At 50.6% G+C, this 14,632-nt stretch overlaps 2 protein-coding genes across 4 annotated transcripts; one reads left to right on the top strand and one right to left on the bottom strand.

Annotated features, from left to right (window-relative positions):
* Nucleotides 1-454: 454 nt before the first annotated feature.
* Prickle3 (prickle planar cell polarity protein 3) lies at nt 455-11,061 on the top strand. 3 transcript variants are annotated; one of them, XM_039099792.2, is made up of 10 exons: nt 455-597; nt 1,093-1,222; nt 1,717-1,802; nt 2,628-2,811; nt 6,414-6,527; nt 6,820-6,957; nt 7,932-8,135; nt 8,224-8,410; nt 9,368-9,667; nt 10,216-10,968. In XM_039099792.2, exons 4-10 carry the CDS (start codon nt 2,704-2,706, stop codon nt 10,830-10,832), a joined length of 1,668 nt encoding a protein of 555 aa, XP_038955720.1. In that variant the 5' UTR covers nt 455-597; nt 1,093-1,222; nt 1,717-1,802; nt 2,628-2,703; the 3' UTR covers nt 10,833-10,968. The 3 variants fall into 3 exon arrangements, with proteins under 3 accessions (XP_038955720.1, XP_038955719.1, NP_001014132.1); XM_039099791.2 differs by having other exon boundaries at nt 463-597; nt 1,089-1,222; NM_001014110.1 differs by lacking the exon at nt 1,093-1,222 and having other exon boundaries at nt 490-597; nt 10,216-11,061.
* Plp2 (proteolipid protein 2) lies at nt 11,060-14,459 on the bottom strand. The gene is made up of 5 exons (NM_207601.1): nt 14,283-14,459; nt 12,934-13,086; nt 12,744-12,839; nt 12,151-12,241; nt 11,060-11,610 (listed from the first exon to the last, which is right to left on the bottom strand). Exons 1-5 carry the CDS (start codon nt 14,376-14,378, stop codon nt 11,591-11,593), a joined length of 456 nt encoding a protein of 151 aa, NP_997484.1. The 5' UTR covers nt 14,379-14,459; the 3' UTR covers nt 11,060-11,590.
* Between the last annotated feature and the right edge of the window lie 173 nt (nt 14,460-14,632).

The raw sequence follows: 14,632 nt of genomic DNA, 5'->3' as shown, positions 1-14,632 counted from the left end.
AGTGATTTCAGACTTTTCCACATATACCTCAGTTCTGACTCTAAAAATGGAACAGGTCTAGCAGGACGGTAAGAGCCACAGAACACCAGTTACGACTGAACATTCATCCCGGGAAAAGAGAACCTGGGAAAGGACCAAGAGGTGACTTTGACCCCTGTCCCCCAAAGCTTTTAAGACACTCTTCATGGAAACAAGCACTCAAGTGTAACACTCTCACCATGTCTCCACATCCAAACCCGCTTGCTTCCGGCTTTCAAACTCGAAAGGCCATGTGGCACTGAGGGATAGTGAAGGCTCAGCCTTCAGACACCGGGCTCTGGCTCTAGCCCCGGGATAAATACCAACAGCAGGCTTTCCAGCAAAGTACTCACTCACCTTTAGATAGGGGACACCGGGGTGACTGAGACACTACACAGTCCGCGGGGCGTGCCCTAGAAAGCGTGCTCCTCCCACCTCGGAGTCAAGTTTACGGAACAGAGCTGCCAGGCCCGACGCGCCGTGGCAGCAGACTCCATTCGTCTGACCCAGCCGGGCTTGTCTCTGTCTGGGCGCGCCATGTTCGCGCGTGGGTCCAGGAGGCGCCGCTCCGGGCGTGCGGTGAGCAGGGCTCAGGGCAGTGGTGGGGGTCAGGGGTAACCTGAGATTCAGGAGAGGGGGCAGGGCACCGAGACAGAGGGAAGGCACCCCAAGGGAGGATCTGGGAACTCATTTCCCCAGCTTTCCTAGATTTGAGCACTGGGACTGAAGTACAATCGTGTAGCTATGGTGGCTCAAGCCCCTAACACATCTCACACTTTTATCACCGTTGCAATCGTGGGGTGCCCCCTTACCTGTGAATTAATCCAAAAGGCGTAAAGAATAGGGTCTTGAGATTTGAGGTTGAAAGAGTAGGACATCCTGAGTTTCTGATTAAGGGACCTCATACATTACGTGACTATAGAGTGAGAGTGGGGTTTTTCATCCATGGGTATCAAGAGTCAATAAACTAAGATTTAGGATCAGAAGATTTCCAGACGTCCATCGGAGTCTGGAAGCTGACTTCCTAGATAGGATGATTTCTCTTTTCCTTTGAAATATCTTTAACCAAGAAAGGTGGAATCTGGACTAAAGAAGAGATTAGTCCTGAAGTGTGAAGTGTAAAGACAAAGATTGCTTGGGATGTGGCTTTCTGAATGAAGCAGGGATAACCTGTGGCCCTAAAGATAACTCTTCTGTTCCTCAGGTAGGAGAGAGGGAGCCAGAATTTGGGGGAGAGGCAGGAGAACTGAAGGGAGGGCATCGCCCAGAGTTCATGAGGGATCTCAGGGAAAGGGTAGGTTCTCAGATGCCTACCCTGTGGAACTGGAGTGCAGCTGGAACCTTGGATGTTGAAGGGAGACTTGGGAGGGAATGCCCAGATTAGGAACTCTGCTCTGGTAGGTAGAGGACTCTCTGACAGACCTGCCTGAGAACTAAAGAGGGACAGACCAGCCCAGACAGGAGAATTCCCTGGAAAGGGAACACATACAGGAAAGTGGTCTCCGCTGCCCTGCCTCTGGTTTGATTGTTTCCTCCTCCCCCGCGCTCAAGGCGTGGTCTCGGCCTGCCCAGCGCTGCCCCCAGTAAGACAGGCCCCAGCCTGCGGTTGTGAGCCTGGGAGTGGAGTAGCAGGCGTTCACTTCTTCCTCCCTACTCCAGCACCTTATTTCTTCTTGCATCTACCCCCACCCACTACAGCCTCCAGAGGCAGAGGACCCTGCCCGCGGCCAGCCTTGCAACTCCTGCAGGGAACAGTGCCCAGGCTTCCTGCTGCACGGCTGGAGGTAAGTGACCCTAGCCTTTGTCAGGGACCCGCCCCAAGGCCTGAGCTCCGCCCACAGAGAGCTTAGTTGGGAAAGGAACCTCAAAGTTCATTCCAGGGCCCCGCCCCTGACTCATTCCCGGGAGACCTGTTCCCAGGAGTGTTCCACAGTCCTGAACCCCAAAAGAATCTTCTCTCACATCTAAGACACATCTCTAGAGCGATCTTCTAGCCTCATCCACAGGCCCCTTCTTAGGCTCAGAACTTGCCCCTCATACCCAGTGTTCTCTCCTACTGGAGCATAGCACCCAAAGTCTAAGAACCCATAGTCCTACAGACTCCCAACTGTGTCCTCACTCCCTCTACATATAACCTAGAGACCTGCCTTCAGGGGTGGTTACTCCACAGAGCACAGACTCGTTTGCCTGAGAAAATCCCTTGATTTATGACTAGTCTCAGCCCCGGAATCCTGCCTCTGCCAGGCCTGATGCCCAGAGGATATGACACAAGCACCAGAACTGAAATTGAAGCCCCACCCCTACACATCCTGTACCCAGGATCACAGCCCAACCCCCCAGTCCTCTAGGCCCCTATTTTCCAGACCAGTCATCATCCAGAAGCTAAGCCTGGCACAGCCAGTGTCCCATGGCCTGTTCACAAGGCAAAGTCAGACCCTGGCTCTTAGCCTCAGTTCCTGTCAGCCCTGGCCTCAGGCACAGAGCTCTGTCCCATCTCTGAGTCCTTTGGTGTTAATCTACATGTCCTGCCCTTCATCTTTGGACCTGGGCTGCCTAGAGATTTGAGTGGACCACTCCTTAGTAATAGACTCCTATCCTGGCTCTCACAGAAAGATCTGCCAGCACTGCAAATGCCCACGGGAGGAGCATGCTGTACACACTGTGCCTGTGGACCTAGAACGCATCATGTGCCGGCTCATCTCAGACTTCCAGCGCCACTCCATTTCCGATGACGACTCAGGCTGTGCCTCAGAGGAGTATGCCTGGGTACCCCCTGGCCTTAAGCCGGAGCAGGTGACCAAAAGCTGGCTACCCACTCTCATTCTCCAGTGGACGCACACATATGCATCTGAGAGCAAACCCGTTTCTGGAGTAATGCTGGAGTGCGGTTGTGGTCTGCCTACCAGTGTCTGTTCTGAGTGATCACTGGGCCAGTTCCTCTGGATCTTGTTCACTGTCCATCCCATTTCTTTTTTAAAGAGGTGTGTGTGTGTGTGTGTGCGTGCGTGCGTGCGCCTGGAAAGACCAGAAGAGAGTATCAGATCCATTGGAAATGCGTTATGGAGATTGTCAGCTGTGGTGTGTGCACCAGAAACTGAGTTCCATCTCTCTGCATGAGCAGGAGAGCAACTTTAGCCACTGAACTGTCTCTCCAGCCCTATTCCTATTCTGTCCTTTACTCCAGACTTTATCTCATTCACTAGGTCGCCGATGAATTATGCATTCATTTGATTGTTACTGAGCATTCACGGTTTGTTGGACACTTCTAGGCACTGAGGACAGTAAAGAAACCATGAAACAGAGGTGGGGTTGGGGGTGTATGGTTATGGCATAGAGCATTTGCCCTAGCACTCATATGACACTGGGTTTTAATTAATTTCAGCAGCAAATCACACACACACACACACACACACACACACACACGCTGGCACTTACATTCCCTCACAGGAATACCAACATCCAAAAATACTCAAGTCTCTTATATAAAACTGTATAGTGTTTGTATATAACCTACACCTTAAGTAAAATGGCATGTTATCTTTGTATATGACCTAAGCATCTTCCCATACACTTTAAATCTTCTCTAGATTATAAACCGTAGTACACTGCAAACGCCAGATGAGATAAGCAGTTGTGTTGTTTCTGGGCTGGGATTTGTAGCTCTCTTGTGAAGAACATGCCTAACATTTACAAGGCCTTGGACTCAAGCCCATAGCCAGGGAAAAAAGGATAGTGTTCAGGAAAAAAATAGCTGGGTATGGTAATATATCTTTAATCCCAGCTCTTGGGAGGCAGAGGCAGATGGATCTCTGTGAGTTCGAGGCCAACCTGATCTACAGAGTTGAGTTCCAGGACAGCCAGGGCTACACAGAAAGACACTGTCCCAGAAAAAAAAATCTCTGTGTAGAGGTGTTCAGTTCATATGGATCCTTTAAAAATATCTTTGGTGAGTTAAACTCTCAGGCATGGAACTTTCAGGGGAAAGGCATGACGGTGCATCAGGTGGCATAAGGGCTATGGAATTAAAAAAAGCTGAGGGAGGAAAGGGAGGGAAGCCAGGATTATAAATAGAATGCCCAGGCAAGCCCTATCTGAGCTGCCCTGAAGGAGGTAAAGTGAGCCTTGCAGAGGTCTGAGGTTGGCACAGTCCAGGTTAAGTAAGTAGAAATGCCAAGGTATTGAGGCAGTATGTGCTTGGCACATCTATGTGAAGAAATGTGAGGAGACCAGTGAGGCAGGAGCAGGGTGGGCAAAGTGAGAGTGCCTGCAGGAAAGGGCAGAGGAACTAGCGGGTCATGGACAGAACTTTGCTCTGAATAAGGGGAGAGGCTCAAGAGGGCTGTGAGGAGAAGAGGGACTCGGTTTGTCTTTTTTTTTTTTTTTTCCGGAGCTGAGGACCGAACCCAGGGCCTTGTGCTTGCTAGGAAAACACTCTACCACTGAGCTAAATCCCCAACCCACGGTTTGTCTTCTTATATAATGGTCTATCTGACTGCTGTAACAGCCTGTAGTAGCAAGGGTGGAATCAGGACTAGTGACTAGGAAGCTATGACACAGAGGTCACTGCTGTGTGAGCCTTGTTTTTGGAAATCTATACTCGATAGAGCATTGTGTCTTTGCATATGCTAGGCAACCCAGCCTCCATTCTGGATACATTGTCATTTGTAGTTTTGGTGGGATTTTTCTAGTGAGACAGGGCTCTGTATCGATTGATTGGACTGGAGCGCACTATGTGACCCAGCACAATCTAGACTGCATAACAAGTCCCAGTCTTTAAGAAAAGAAATCAAGGGGTTGGGGATTTAGCTCAGTGGTAGAGCGCTTGCCTAGGAAGCACAAGGCCCTGGGTTCGATCCCCAGCTCCGAAAAAAAAAAGAACCAAAAAAAAAAAAAAAAGAAATCAAGCTGGACATGGTGGCACATGACTTTGTCCAGCACTTGGGAGGTAGAGGCAGGCAGATCCTTGAATGTTCAAGGTCAGCGTGGCCTACAGAGAGAATACCAGGACAGTCAAGGCTACATAGAGAAACCCTAACTAGGAAAGAAAGAAAGAAAGAGAGAAAAGTAGAGAGAGAGAGAGAGAGAGAGAGAGAGAGAGAGAAATCAAAAGTCAGGCACAGTTGCACAGGCTTTCAGTACCAGCATTTGAGATGCTGAGTGAGGCAGGTAGATCTTTGTGAATTCAAGGCCAACCTGGTCTACATATCAAGCTCCAGGCTCCACCAGCTAGGGATATGTAGTTGGAATAGATAGATAGATAGATAGATAGAGAGATAGATAGATAGATAGATAGATAGATAGATAGAGAGATAGAGAGAGAGAGAGAGAGAGAGAGAGAGAGAGAGAGATAGATAGATGTATGAAAAAGTATGAAAAAAACCCAGCCAGGCAGTGGTGGCACACACCTTTAATCCCAGCACTTGGGAAGCAGAGGCAGGCAGGATGTCTGTGAGTTCGAGGCCAGCCTGTCTTCTACATAGTGAAACCCTGTCTGTCTCAAAACACCTAAAAAGCAAAAAGAAAAGAAAGAAGCTAAGGCAAACCAAATATAGTAGTGCAGACCTGTAATTCCAGCATCAGGAGACCAAGGCCAACCTGATCCAAATAGTAAGGGCCAAACCAGCAAGAACTGTATATTGAGACCCCCATCTCAAAGAGGAAAGGTCAGGGGAGGAGAAATTTTTTAAAAAGCTAATCAAGAGCAAGTTTGAATAAGAGTTGGTGGTGCTAATTACATAGCTACATTACCTAGGACATGGGGAGAGGTCTTGGGACTGCATTCTTGGCACCTTAGTCAACAGATGACCATTAGAGCCAAGGTAGATGCAATTTCTAAGAGGGTATATATACACAGGCAAGAGAACCAAGGACTCTGCCCTATAACCATCCCATATTCAGGTGTCCACTAGTCGAGGAACAATTTAAAGAATGAGACAAACAGCCGGTGAGGAAGGAAGAAAGGAAGGAAGCCAGGGCTTTGTGGTATTCTGGAGGCCCAAGGAAGAAACTGTTTTCAGGAAGTGAGAGTAATCAGCCAGGACCTGGACTAAGGATGCTCTAACCAATGAGGACTAAGACGAGAACAATGACTTATTTTTTGCAGCGCAGATATCCCCAGTGACCTGAGTTGAGTCAAGATACAATTGGAACAGAGGAAGTAGAATGGACCAGAATAGTCAACTCTTTTGAGAAGTTTTGCTATAAAGGGAAGAGAGCAGGGTTTGCCCTGCGGGTCCCTTCAACCATTCAGGAGTTTCGGGAAAGAGACTGCCATCAGGAGAAGTGCCCTGCAGATGACTTGAATTTTCCCATAGAACGGGGGACCCATGACCTCGCTGTATCCTAGCTCATCCCTAACTGTAATTGTTTTCTCTCACCCTTTCACCTCCTCCCAGGTTTACCAGTTTTTCAGTTGCCTTCCAGAGGACAAGGTCCCCTATGTCAACAGTCCTGGGGAGAAATACAGGATAAAGCAGCTGCTGCATCAGCTACCCCCACACGACAGTGAGGTGAAGAGGGGGAGAAGGCTGGATGGGCATGCTAGGAGTGGGGTACAGCCTGGACAAATTCGGGGGAACTGGCAAGAAATGGGCAGGGTCAGCCAAAGAAAGGTGAGCTGAGCTAAAGTGAAAGACCTGGAGAAGCAGGATCCAAAGGGAGACATTCCTTGACCAAACTTAACTGAGTCTTGAGAGAAAGGCGAGGGATGGGTATGGCCAATGGGAGGCACCATATAGACAATGGCATAGAAGTAAATTCCGTGAGTGTGGATGAAGTCCAGAAGACTCCATCTCTCCCCAGGCACAGTACTGCACAGCCCTGGAAGAGGAGGAGAAGAAAGAGTTGCGAGCCTTCAGCCAGCAGAGGAAGAGGGAGAATCTGGGACGGGCCACCGTTCGAATCTTCCCAGTGACCATTACTGGGGCCATCTGCGAGGAGGTAAGCTATGGAGGATCTCAGCAAGTGAAGGCCCTGAGACCTACCACTTAACCCATTGGGGTGTCTCTCAAGCCCTCTGGTGAATAGAATATGCCCCTTGGAGACCACTATGGGGTCTAATTTGTCTCTAAGGCCTTGATGGATAGTTCTGTAGTTTCTTCTCCTCCATTCAGAAGGCATGGAGCAGGGATTGTGTCTCTGACTCTTCTTGTGATCAGGACTTGTTCTTAGGATCTGATTCACATAGCTGGATCACACATGTGGCTCACACATGTCATCTCAACAATTTGGGAGGCTAAGGCAGAAGTATTATTAAGTTCAAGGGCATCCTGGGCTACATAGTAAAACCCTATTTCAAAACAAACAAAAGAGCTCCCTCACAAGCCCATCCCCAACCATGCAAATTCATAACAACAGATAATAATATTAATAAAGCGATGCACAGTGGCAGAGTCTGAATCCTGAGGTAGAACCCTCCACAGTTAGTGGGATTTGTCTCCAAGACCTTGCCTGGCGGGTAAGGGCCTGCCTTTAAAACTATTTGGTGAGGTCCATTGGCTGAGACCTCTGAGGGGTGGAGACTATCTCTACAGCACCTCCACTGGGTGCAGCTTAATAATTGCTCCAGTGACCTGGAAGAAGGCTTCCGTGGAAGGCCATCCCTGATGACTAAGGCTTGTCTTTATGGTTTGCCCACAAGCACAGTCAATCTCTTACGTGCCCTACCCCAGCCTCCTTGTAAGTGGGAACTATCTCAGATTTATCTCATAGGAGATGCTGGTTACTGGAGAATCAGGGATTCAAGCCCAGCCATAGCTGTGTATTAAATTCAGAATCAGCCTGGGCTACTTGAGATCCTGTCATAAACAAAATATACAAAGCTTTACCATGGGAGAGGCCAAGTTCTCACATACTTGGCTCACTCCATCCATCTGACTGTCTTGGTAACTGTGATGGTATCTGTCATTTGGCAGTGTGGAAAGCAGATCGGAGGTGGGGACATTGCAGTCTTTGCCAGTCGCGCAGGCCTTGGTGCCTGTTGGCACCCTCAGTGCTTTGTGTGTACCACCTGCCAGGAGTTGCTGGTTGACCTCATCTACTTCTATCATGCTGGCAAGGTGTACTGTGGGCGCCACCATGCTGAATGCCTGCGCCCTCGCTGCCAAGCGTGTGATGAGGTTTGTACCTCCCTGGGCAGAGGTGTGGAAGGTGGGCCGAGCCAAAAGCAAGCTCTTCTGACAGCCCCGGGTGATCTCTGCCCTGCAGATCATCTTCTCCCCTGAATGTACAGAGGCGGAAGGCCGACACTGGCACATGGGTCACTTCTGCTGTTTCGAGTGTGAAGCTTCATTAGGAGGGCAGCGCTATGTCATGCGTCAGAGCCGCCCCCACTGCTGCGCCTGCTATGAGGCCCGCCATGCGGAATACTGTGATGGCTGTGGGGAACACATCGGTGGGTGAGAACATGCTGGCAAAGGACAGAGGAACGTATGAACAGCAAGGCCAGGGCCCTACTCATGCTTCTCTCTCCCTTCTTCCCCTTAGCCCCTCCTCCCCCTCCTTTCCTTTGGTGCTAGAGACAGGACTCAGGGCCAGAGCTCCTACCATGCCCAACAGATTTTCTCTTGTTTTTTTTTTTGTTTGTTTGTTTGTTTGTTTGTTTGTTTGTTTTTTCCGGAGCTGGGGACCGAACCCAGGGCCTTGTGCTTCCTAGGCAAGCGCTCTACCACTGAGCCAAATCCCCAACCCCCCAACAGATTTTCTATCACTGATCTAGCCTCCCAGCCTACATGTCATGCTTTCTAAATTCCACCATCAGCACCACCAGCACCACTACACTAAATGCACCTGCAGAACACCCTCTGATTCCAGCATGCCGAACTGAATGAAGCCCTACCACCCCGAGCTATATTCTGTTCCATTCCACCTTCCTCCCTCTCTCCCTCATCCTACTGTATGTCCTGCCTTCTAGCACACCCTACCTTTTTTGGACACTCTACCTTCTTAAACTGGCTTCTTTCCCACCAAATCCATGTCCTACCTAAGTCTTGCCTCCACCAGCCACACCTCTATTCAGGTCTAGCCTTCCATTTATTTACCTTCTACCTAAAGCTGACTGGCACTCCTGATGATCACGTATTAGAGCTCAATGCCCATCTACACTCTTTAAATGAGTATCGTAGGAAAGAAAAGTACCATTGCTGGTCAGTTCCTCTCCAAACGATAAGGAAGCTGAGGGTTAAATCTCACATTATCTCCTTTCTCCACAGAAAGAGCCCCTTCTGGGAGTGGGGAAGAAAGTCAGGGTACCCTACTTCAAATCCCCCACCTCTTCCTAAGAAAGACCCCACTTTGGTAGGGTAGTCTATGAGTGCTGCCTCAGTTTTCCCACGTGTGTTGGTCCTCACAGGCCTGGACCAGGGTCAGATGGCTTATGAGGGCCAACACTGGCATGCTTCAGATCGATGCTTCTGCTGTAGTCGTTGTGGTCGAGCTCTCCTGGGCCGCCCTTTCCTGCCACGTCGAGGCCTAATCTTCTGCTCACGAGCCTGCAGCCTTGGGTCTGAGACCACCACTGCAGGGCCGGGCCGTCGCAGCTGGAGCGCCGGCACTGTCACCACAGCACTCACAGCTTCCACAGCTTCTTTCTCAGCTACCGAGGTGACATCAGAGACAGCCAGCAAAGGCACCTGTACCAAGTCAGAGCCTGGTGAGCCTGGCCTCCATCAAGCCTTTCCTGGGCTGCTCAGTTTTGTCCTGTCTCCCCAGATAGCTGGGCCCGTCCTTCTCCATTTCAGGACTAGTCTCTTGCCCTGATTCCACTTGCCTGCTGACCCTGGGTCCACCCTGCCCCTGCACAGAGCCTTTACACGCCTCAACTCGTCCCATCTTAAGCCCAAGTAATTTCCTCACTTCAGGCAACTGGTCACCCTCTACCCACTACACCCAAGCTTCCCCTCCATTCTACTTCAAACCAAATCTACTCCAGGCCCTTGATAACACCCACTTCTGGCCAACCCTTCAGGCCATTTCCTGGCCACAGTTGGTATACCAAACTTCATGCTAATTTACTCCCTACCCTTCCCTCCACCCAAAGCCCGAAGCAAGAGTCAAATTTTGGGGTATCCTATGTCTGACCCCTGCTCCACTTCCCAGCCCCAGTAGAGAAAAGAAGGCATTCCCAGATCTTTCCTCAGATAAGGGCCAGACAGATCAAGCACATATCCGGTGTCTTCCATCTTTCTTTTTTTTTTCTAGCTGCAGGCCCTGAAGAGCCCTCCCACTTTCTGAGAGGGGCCCCCCACCGTCACTCCATGCCTGAACTGGGGCTTCGCAGTGCTCCTGAGCCACCTACAGAATCCCCTGGCCATCCTGCCCTGCACCCAGATGATAACACCACCTTTGGTCGCCAGAGTACGCCTCGTGTCAGCTTCCGAGACCCTCTGGTATCTGAAGGAGGTCCACGAAGGACCCTTAGTGCACCTCCAGCCCAGCGCCGTAGACCGCGAAGTCCCCCACCCAGAGCCCCCAGCTGCTACCACCATCACCACCGCCGTCGGAGACGGCGCCGTCGCCGAGGGAGCCACCAGCACCACCACCATCCTGGCAGACATGGCCACCATCGCTGTGACTTGGGATCGGGTTCAGATTCTGGATCTTGTTCCAGTTCACCCTCCAGCCCCAGTTCAGAGTCTTCTGAGGATGATGGCTTCTTCCTAGGGGAGCGCATCCCACTGCCCCCTCACCTGTGCAGACCCAAGACCACTCAGGGCACTGCAACTGAAACCTTTAACTCGGCAGCCCAGCCACTTGTCCAAGAGTCTCACCCAGTGATGCCTCGCCAGACCCGGGACAAGAACTGCATCGTGGCTTGAAGGAAGGCAGCTTTAGAAGGAACTCTACCTTTCTAAAGTCAGTGTAAATGATGAGTGTCCTGAACTAAGTCATAGTCCCCTTCTGCACTCCCATCTTGTTTGTATTAGCAAAGCAATGTAAGAGTTGTTAAAGAAACGCCTGGCTTCTTTGTCCCGATGGCTTTACCTCAATTTCCCTTCTCCTGATACTAACACACATTTGATCAAAAAAATTAACTTCTTCATTATAGACTTTGACAATACTTTTTATTGTTTATTTAGCCCTTCACAGCTCACCCCACACAGAGAAAGGTTCTTATTTGTAGTGGGTAGCTCATTTTGTAGCTTATGTGGGGAATATGGTTCAAGCAGAACTCATGTCTGGCTGCTGGTACTGCAGAGCAAAGGGGAATCTAGGCACACCCATAAAGTGGGTTGATTGGCAGGCTGGAAGACAAAGCTCCCAAAAAAGGCACTTTAACAGGGATGTAGCTCAGTAGAGAGTGCTTGCCCAGGAGGCACACAGCTCTAGGTTCAATCTCTTGTACCATAAGCAGTTTCCATGGGGTCAGAGAATGGCTGGAGAGTTGTGGAAACCAGAGGAGGTATTGTTTTGGAGACAGGACCTCACTGTGTAGCCCTGGCCTCAAACTCAGAGATCCACCTGCCTCTGCCTCCTGAGTGCTTGGATTAAAGGCATGCACCACCACCGCCGCCTGACAGGAGGAAGTTTCTGATGGAGGAGCTATTGACAGGTAGCAGAGACAGCCGAAAGACGATCATGGGCCATCTGTGGGGTCTGCATGAGGAAAAAAGAAAGCACTGATGAATCTAGATGCCCATTTATACAGAAAGGAATGCTAACACACGACATTTCATGATACAAAAGGCATTAAGAATCAATAAGGGGGGTTGGGGATTTAGCTCAGTGGTAGAGCGCTTGCCTAGCAAGCGCAAGGCCCTGGGTTCAGTCCTCAGCTCCGGAGGAAAAAAAAAAGAATCAATAGGGACACAGTTGGTAGTCATCTTTCCCTAGGAGGTCCTTTTCCTTTTTCTTTAGTCTTTCTTTTTGTAAGGGTTTTTTGGGGTTTTTTTGTTTTTGTTTTTTTTTGTTTTGTTTTGCTTTGTTTTTTGAGGCAGGGTCTCATATGTAGCCCTGGTTGTCCTGAAACTTACTATATAGATCAGGCTGGCCTTGAACTCATAGAGATCTGCCTGCCCTGTGCCTCCAGAGTGTTGGGATTAAAGGTGTTTGCTACCTCTGCCCAGCCTTTTGCCCTTTTTCTTTTTTTCAGCTCTCAGCATGCACAAAAGTGTACACACACACACACACTCTTACCAGTGGGGGCTGCTGTATGTCTTTGCTGCTTTAGAGGGAAGGTGATGTATGCATCGTAGCCAAAGAGCAAGGTAGCCAGTAAGCCCAGTACCTAGAAGATAGGAGTGATGAGATTGGATCAGAGGGCATTCCTACTCAGCCTCTGTGTCTTTCTATCTCCCTCCCGATAGGGGCCCATGTAGGTCAGTGACTCCAGCCTCTTGCTAGGAAGCCAGGAATCCTCAGAGAACGGTCAAGAGTCTGAATACTTCTACCTCACCATCTCCCCAGTACCTCCCAGCATAGGACATCCATCCCCAATGCCTCATATGCAGAGGGCTTGGCTTCCTACTACAATTTGAGACAACGTTCTAGCAGATAGTAGCCTAACATGTTGACAAAGGGACAGCCTTTGACTCTCATAAGATGTGTCTGACAATGGACAGTGTTTTCACACCAAAGGATCTTGGTAGGTAAAATTCATTGCTGGGGCCAGACTTTGTGGTAAATCCAGGTTGAAATTTTGGCCTGGTGTGGCTCGCACACTCCCGTGGAAGCCCCTAGATCCTCAAGTCTTTCTCACTGTGCTTTGGGTCTGTTTCTTGGGCCCTTACCCCAGCGACGATTTTGGAGCTGCCTCGTCCTTCTACAAGGACAACAATGGAAGTGATCAGGTACAGGATGGCTGCTATGAGGGATCTGAAGAAGTCCTGTGACGTGGACAGAGAAAAAGGTGATCTTAGCAACCAGAGTTGCAACTTCCCAACCCCCACCCAGTCTCGGCACTGTTGGCCCCTTTCTCACGGTCCAAGGCCAATTGATGAATGAGATCTTGGAGTGCAGGTCACACATGTAGAAGACAAATAAGACAGCAGCAAAGATCATCTCAATCACCGACAGGGAGGAGTAGGCTGATGTAGAGGCACTGAAGCAAATCAAAATCACCAGGCACAGTATCTGAGAGGGAGAAAAATGGGCCTTGATCAGCCATGGGTTCAAAGCAATGGTTTAAATTAGAAAAGAGGGATCTCAAACTTAAATATCCATGGGGGGGGGGGGAAGGGATATCTACTTTCCAAGACTGGGAATGTAGCTCAGTGGCTGAGCATTTGCCTAACATGTGCAAGGCCCTAGGTTCCACCCACACAGTAGAGTCAGTTGAGGAGGTTGGGGAAGAAAGAAAAAACTTATTTTTCTCAAATAACTACCAGGAGTGAGAAAATGACATCCGATCATTGCGAAACACCTCTTGCATGCATTGTCTCAGAGCTTTTCAAGTCATATTTCACTTAATCATCACAAGAATCTAATGAGCTAGGTACATTTATTTCACACATGAGGAAAGTGAGTCACAGAGAGGTTATGTGGCTTGCCCAGAGTCACCCAGTAAGAAAAGAGGAGAATTATGTGCTTCAGTTCTCCTTTCCTGAAGGGAGTGGCTCTACCAGGTGTTTTGTGAGCGCTGGTGGCGCCAGTGTCCATGCCTTTAGGGGGAGGGACGTTCGGTTCCCCGGGCAACCCCTTTGGGAAGGGGTGAGAATGACACTAGAAGGGCAGGGCTCCGTTAAAGGAGCCGCACCTCTTTTATAAGTGACCCAAAGGCGGTGCCCACTTGAAGGGGGATGGAAAACCGAGGTTCCGTATAACCATCCAAAGAGCTAAGGACCTCCCATCCAGTCCCAAATGGGCAAGGAAGAACTGGCGAAGTGTGGAACGCCCTACCCTAGAGGGGACTAGCTCTACCCCACCCCAACAGGCCCCGCCTTTGGGCGCACTGCCAGCCCGCCAGCTAGTGCCCAGGCCGGCCACGCCCTGCCACGAGAGGCTCCCACTCCCCAGGACCCCTTCTCTCCGGTCACTATAAGTCTACACCCACACACGCACCCACACACCCACAGCTCCCAACATCAGTTAGAGGTAACTCGCCTCTAACTAGAGTGCACCACCGGCTCTCCAACACTTTGCCCATGCCCCACCGAACGCCCTGCACCTTGGCTGGCTTCGACCCTCCTCCACGAACTCACCTACCTGCACCTCACTGCCAAGCAGCGAGCAGCTGGGCCACGTGCCTACCTCAACCGAAACAGTCCCGTACCGTGTGGTCCAGCCTGCACACCCGGCCTCTGCCCACCCTCTGGCCCGGGAACACTCACAATCTCAGCAAACAGGAGAATTCCCTTTTTGGTGCGCGAGAAGCTGGTGCAGGCTAACCAGCAGCCGGGAGCCGAGAGACGCTCAGAGTCCGCCATGGTGTGTGCTGGAGTCCTTGGGACGCAGAAGCTCTGCTTACTGGCTCACGGGTTCGAGATCGCTGCACACCCAGCCGTCTGTCCCGCCGTCAGTCCGGGAAGGGGGCCCCCGGGCAAAGGAGGGAATGAATCACCGCGCCTAGCAAAGCAGGCGGGGCCGGAGGGGGCCGGGCCAGGTAGAGGCCGCCCCGGAAGCCCCCTTTGCCCTGAGGCCGAAGACGATACGGGTCCCGCACACCGTCTTATCTTCAAGG

The sequence above is a fragment of the Rattus norvegicus genome, chromosome X (genome assembly GCF_036323735.1).
Source record: "Rattus norvegicus strain BN/NHsdMcwi chromosome X, GRCr8, whole genome shotgun sequence".
NCBI lineage: Eukaryota > Metazoa > Chordata > Mammalia > Rodentia > Muridae > Rattus > Rattus norvegicus.
The sequence above is the reverse complement of the archived record's forward strand: the minus strand, read 5'-3'. Positions and strand labels throughout refer to the sequence as shown.

Excerpts from the sequence above, each read along its gene's own strand:
- Plp2 (NM_207601.1), bottom strand. The coding sequence starts at position 14,378 with ATGGCGGACTCTGAGCGTCTCTCGGCTCCCGGCTGCTGGTTAGCCTGC. Across the intron at positions 12,242-12,743 it reads GCTCCAAAATCGTCGCTGGG|GTACTGGGCTTACTGGCTAC; the intron begins GTAAGGGCCCAA and ends CCTATCTTCTAG. Across the intron at positions 11,611-12,150 it reads ACATACAGCAGCCCCCACTG|ACCCCACAGATGGCCCATGA; the intron begins GTAAGAGTGTGT and ends TTCCTCATGCAG.
- Prickle3 (NM_001014110.1), top strand. The coding sequence starts at position 556 with ATGTTCGCGCGTGGGTCCAGGAGGCGCCGCTCCGGGCGTGCG. Across the intron at positions 8,136-8,223 it reads GCTGCCAAGCGTGTGATGAG|ATCATCTTCTCCCCTGAATG; the intron begins GTTTGTACCTCC and ends TCTGCCCTGCAG. Across the intron at positions 9,668-10,215 it reads CTGTACCAAGTCAGAGCCTG|CTGCAGGCCCTGAAGAGCCC; the intron begins GTGAGCCTGGCC and ends TTTTTTTTCTAG.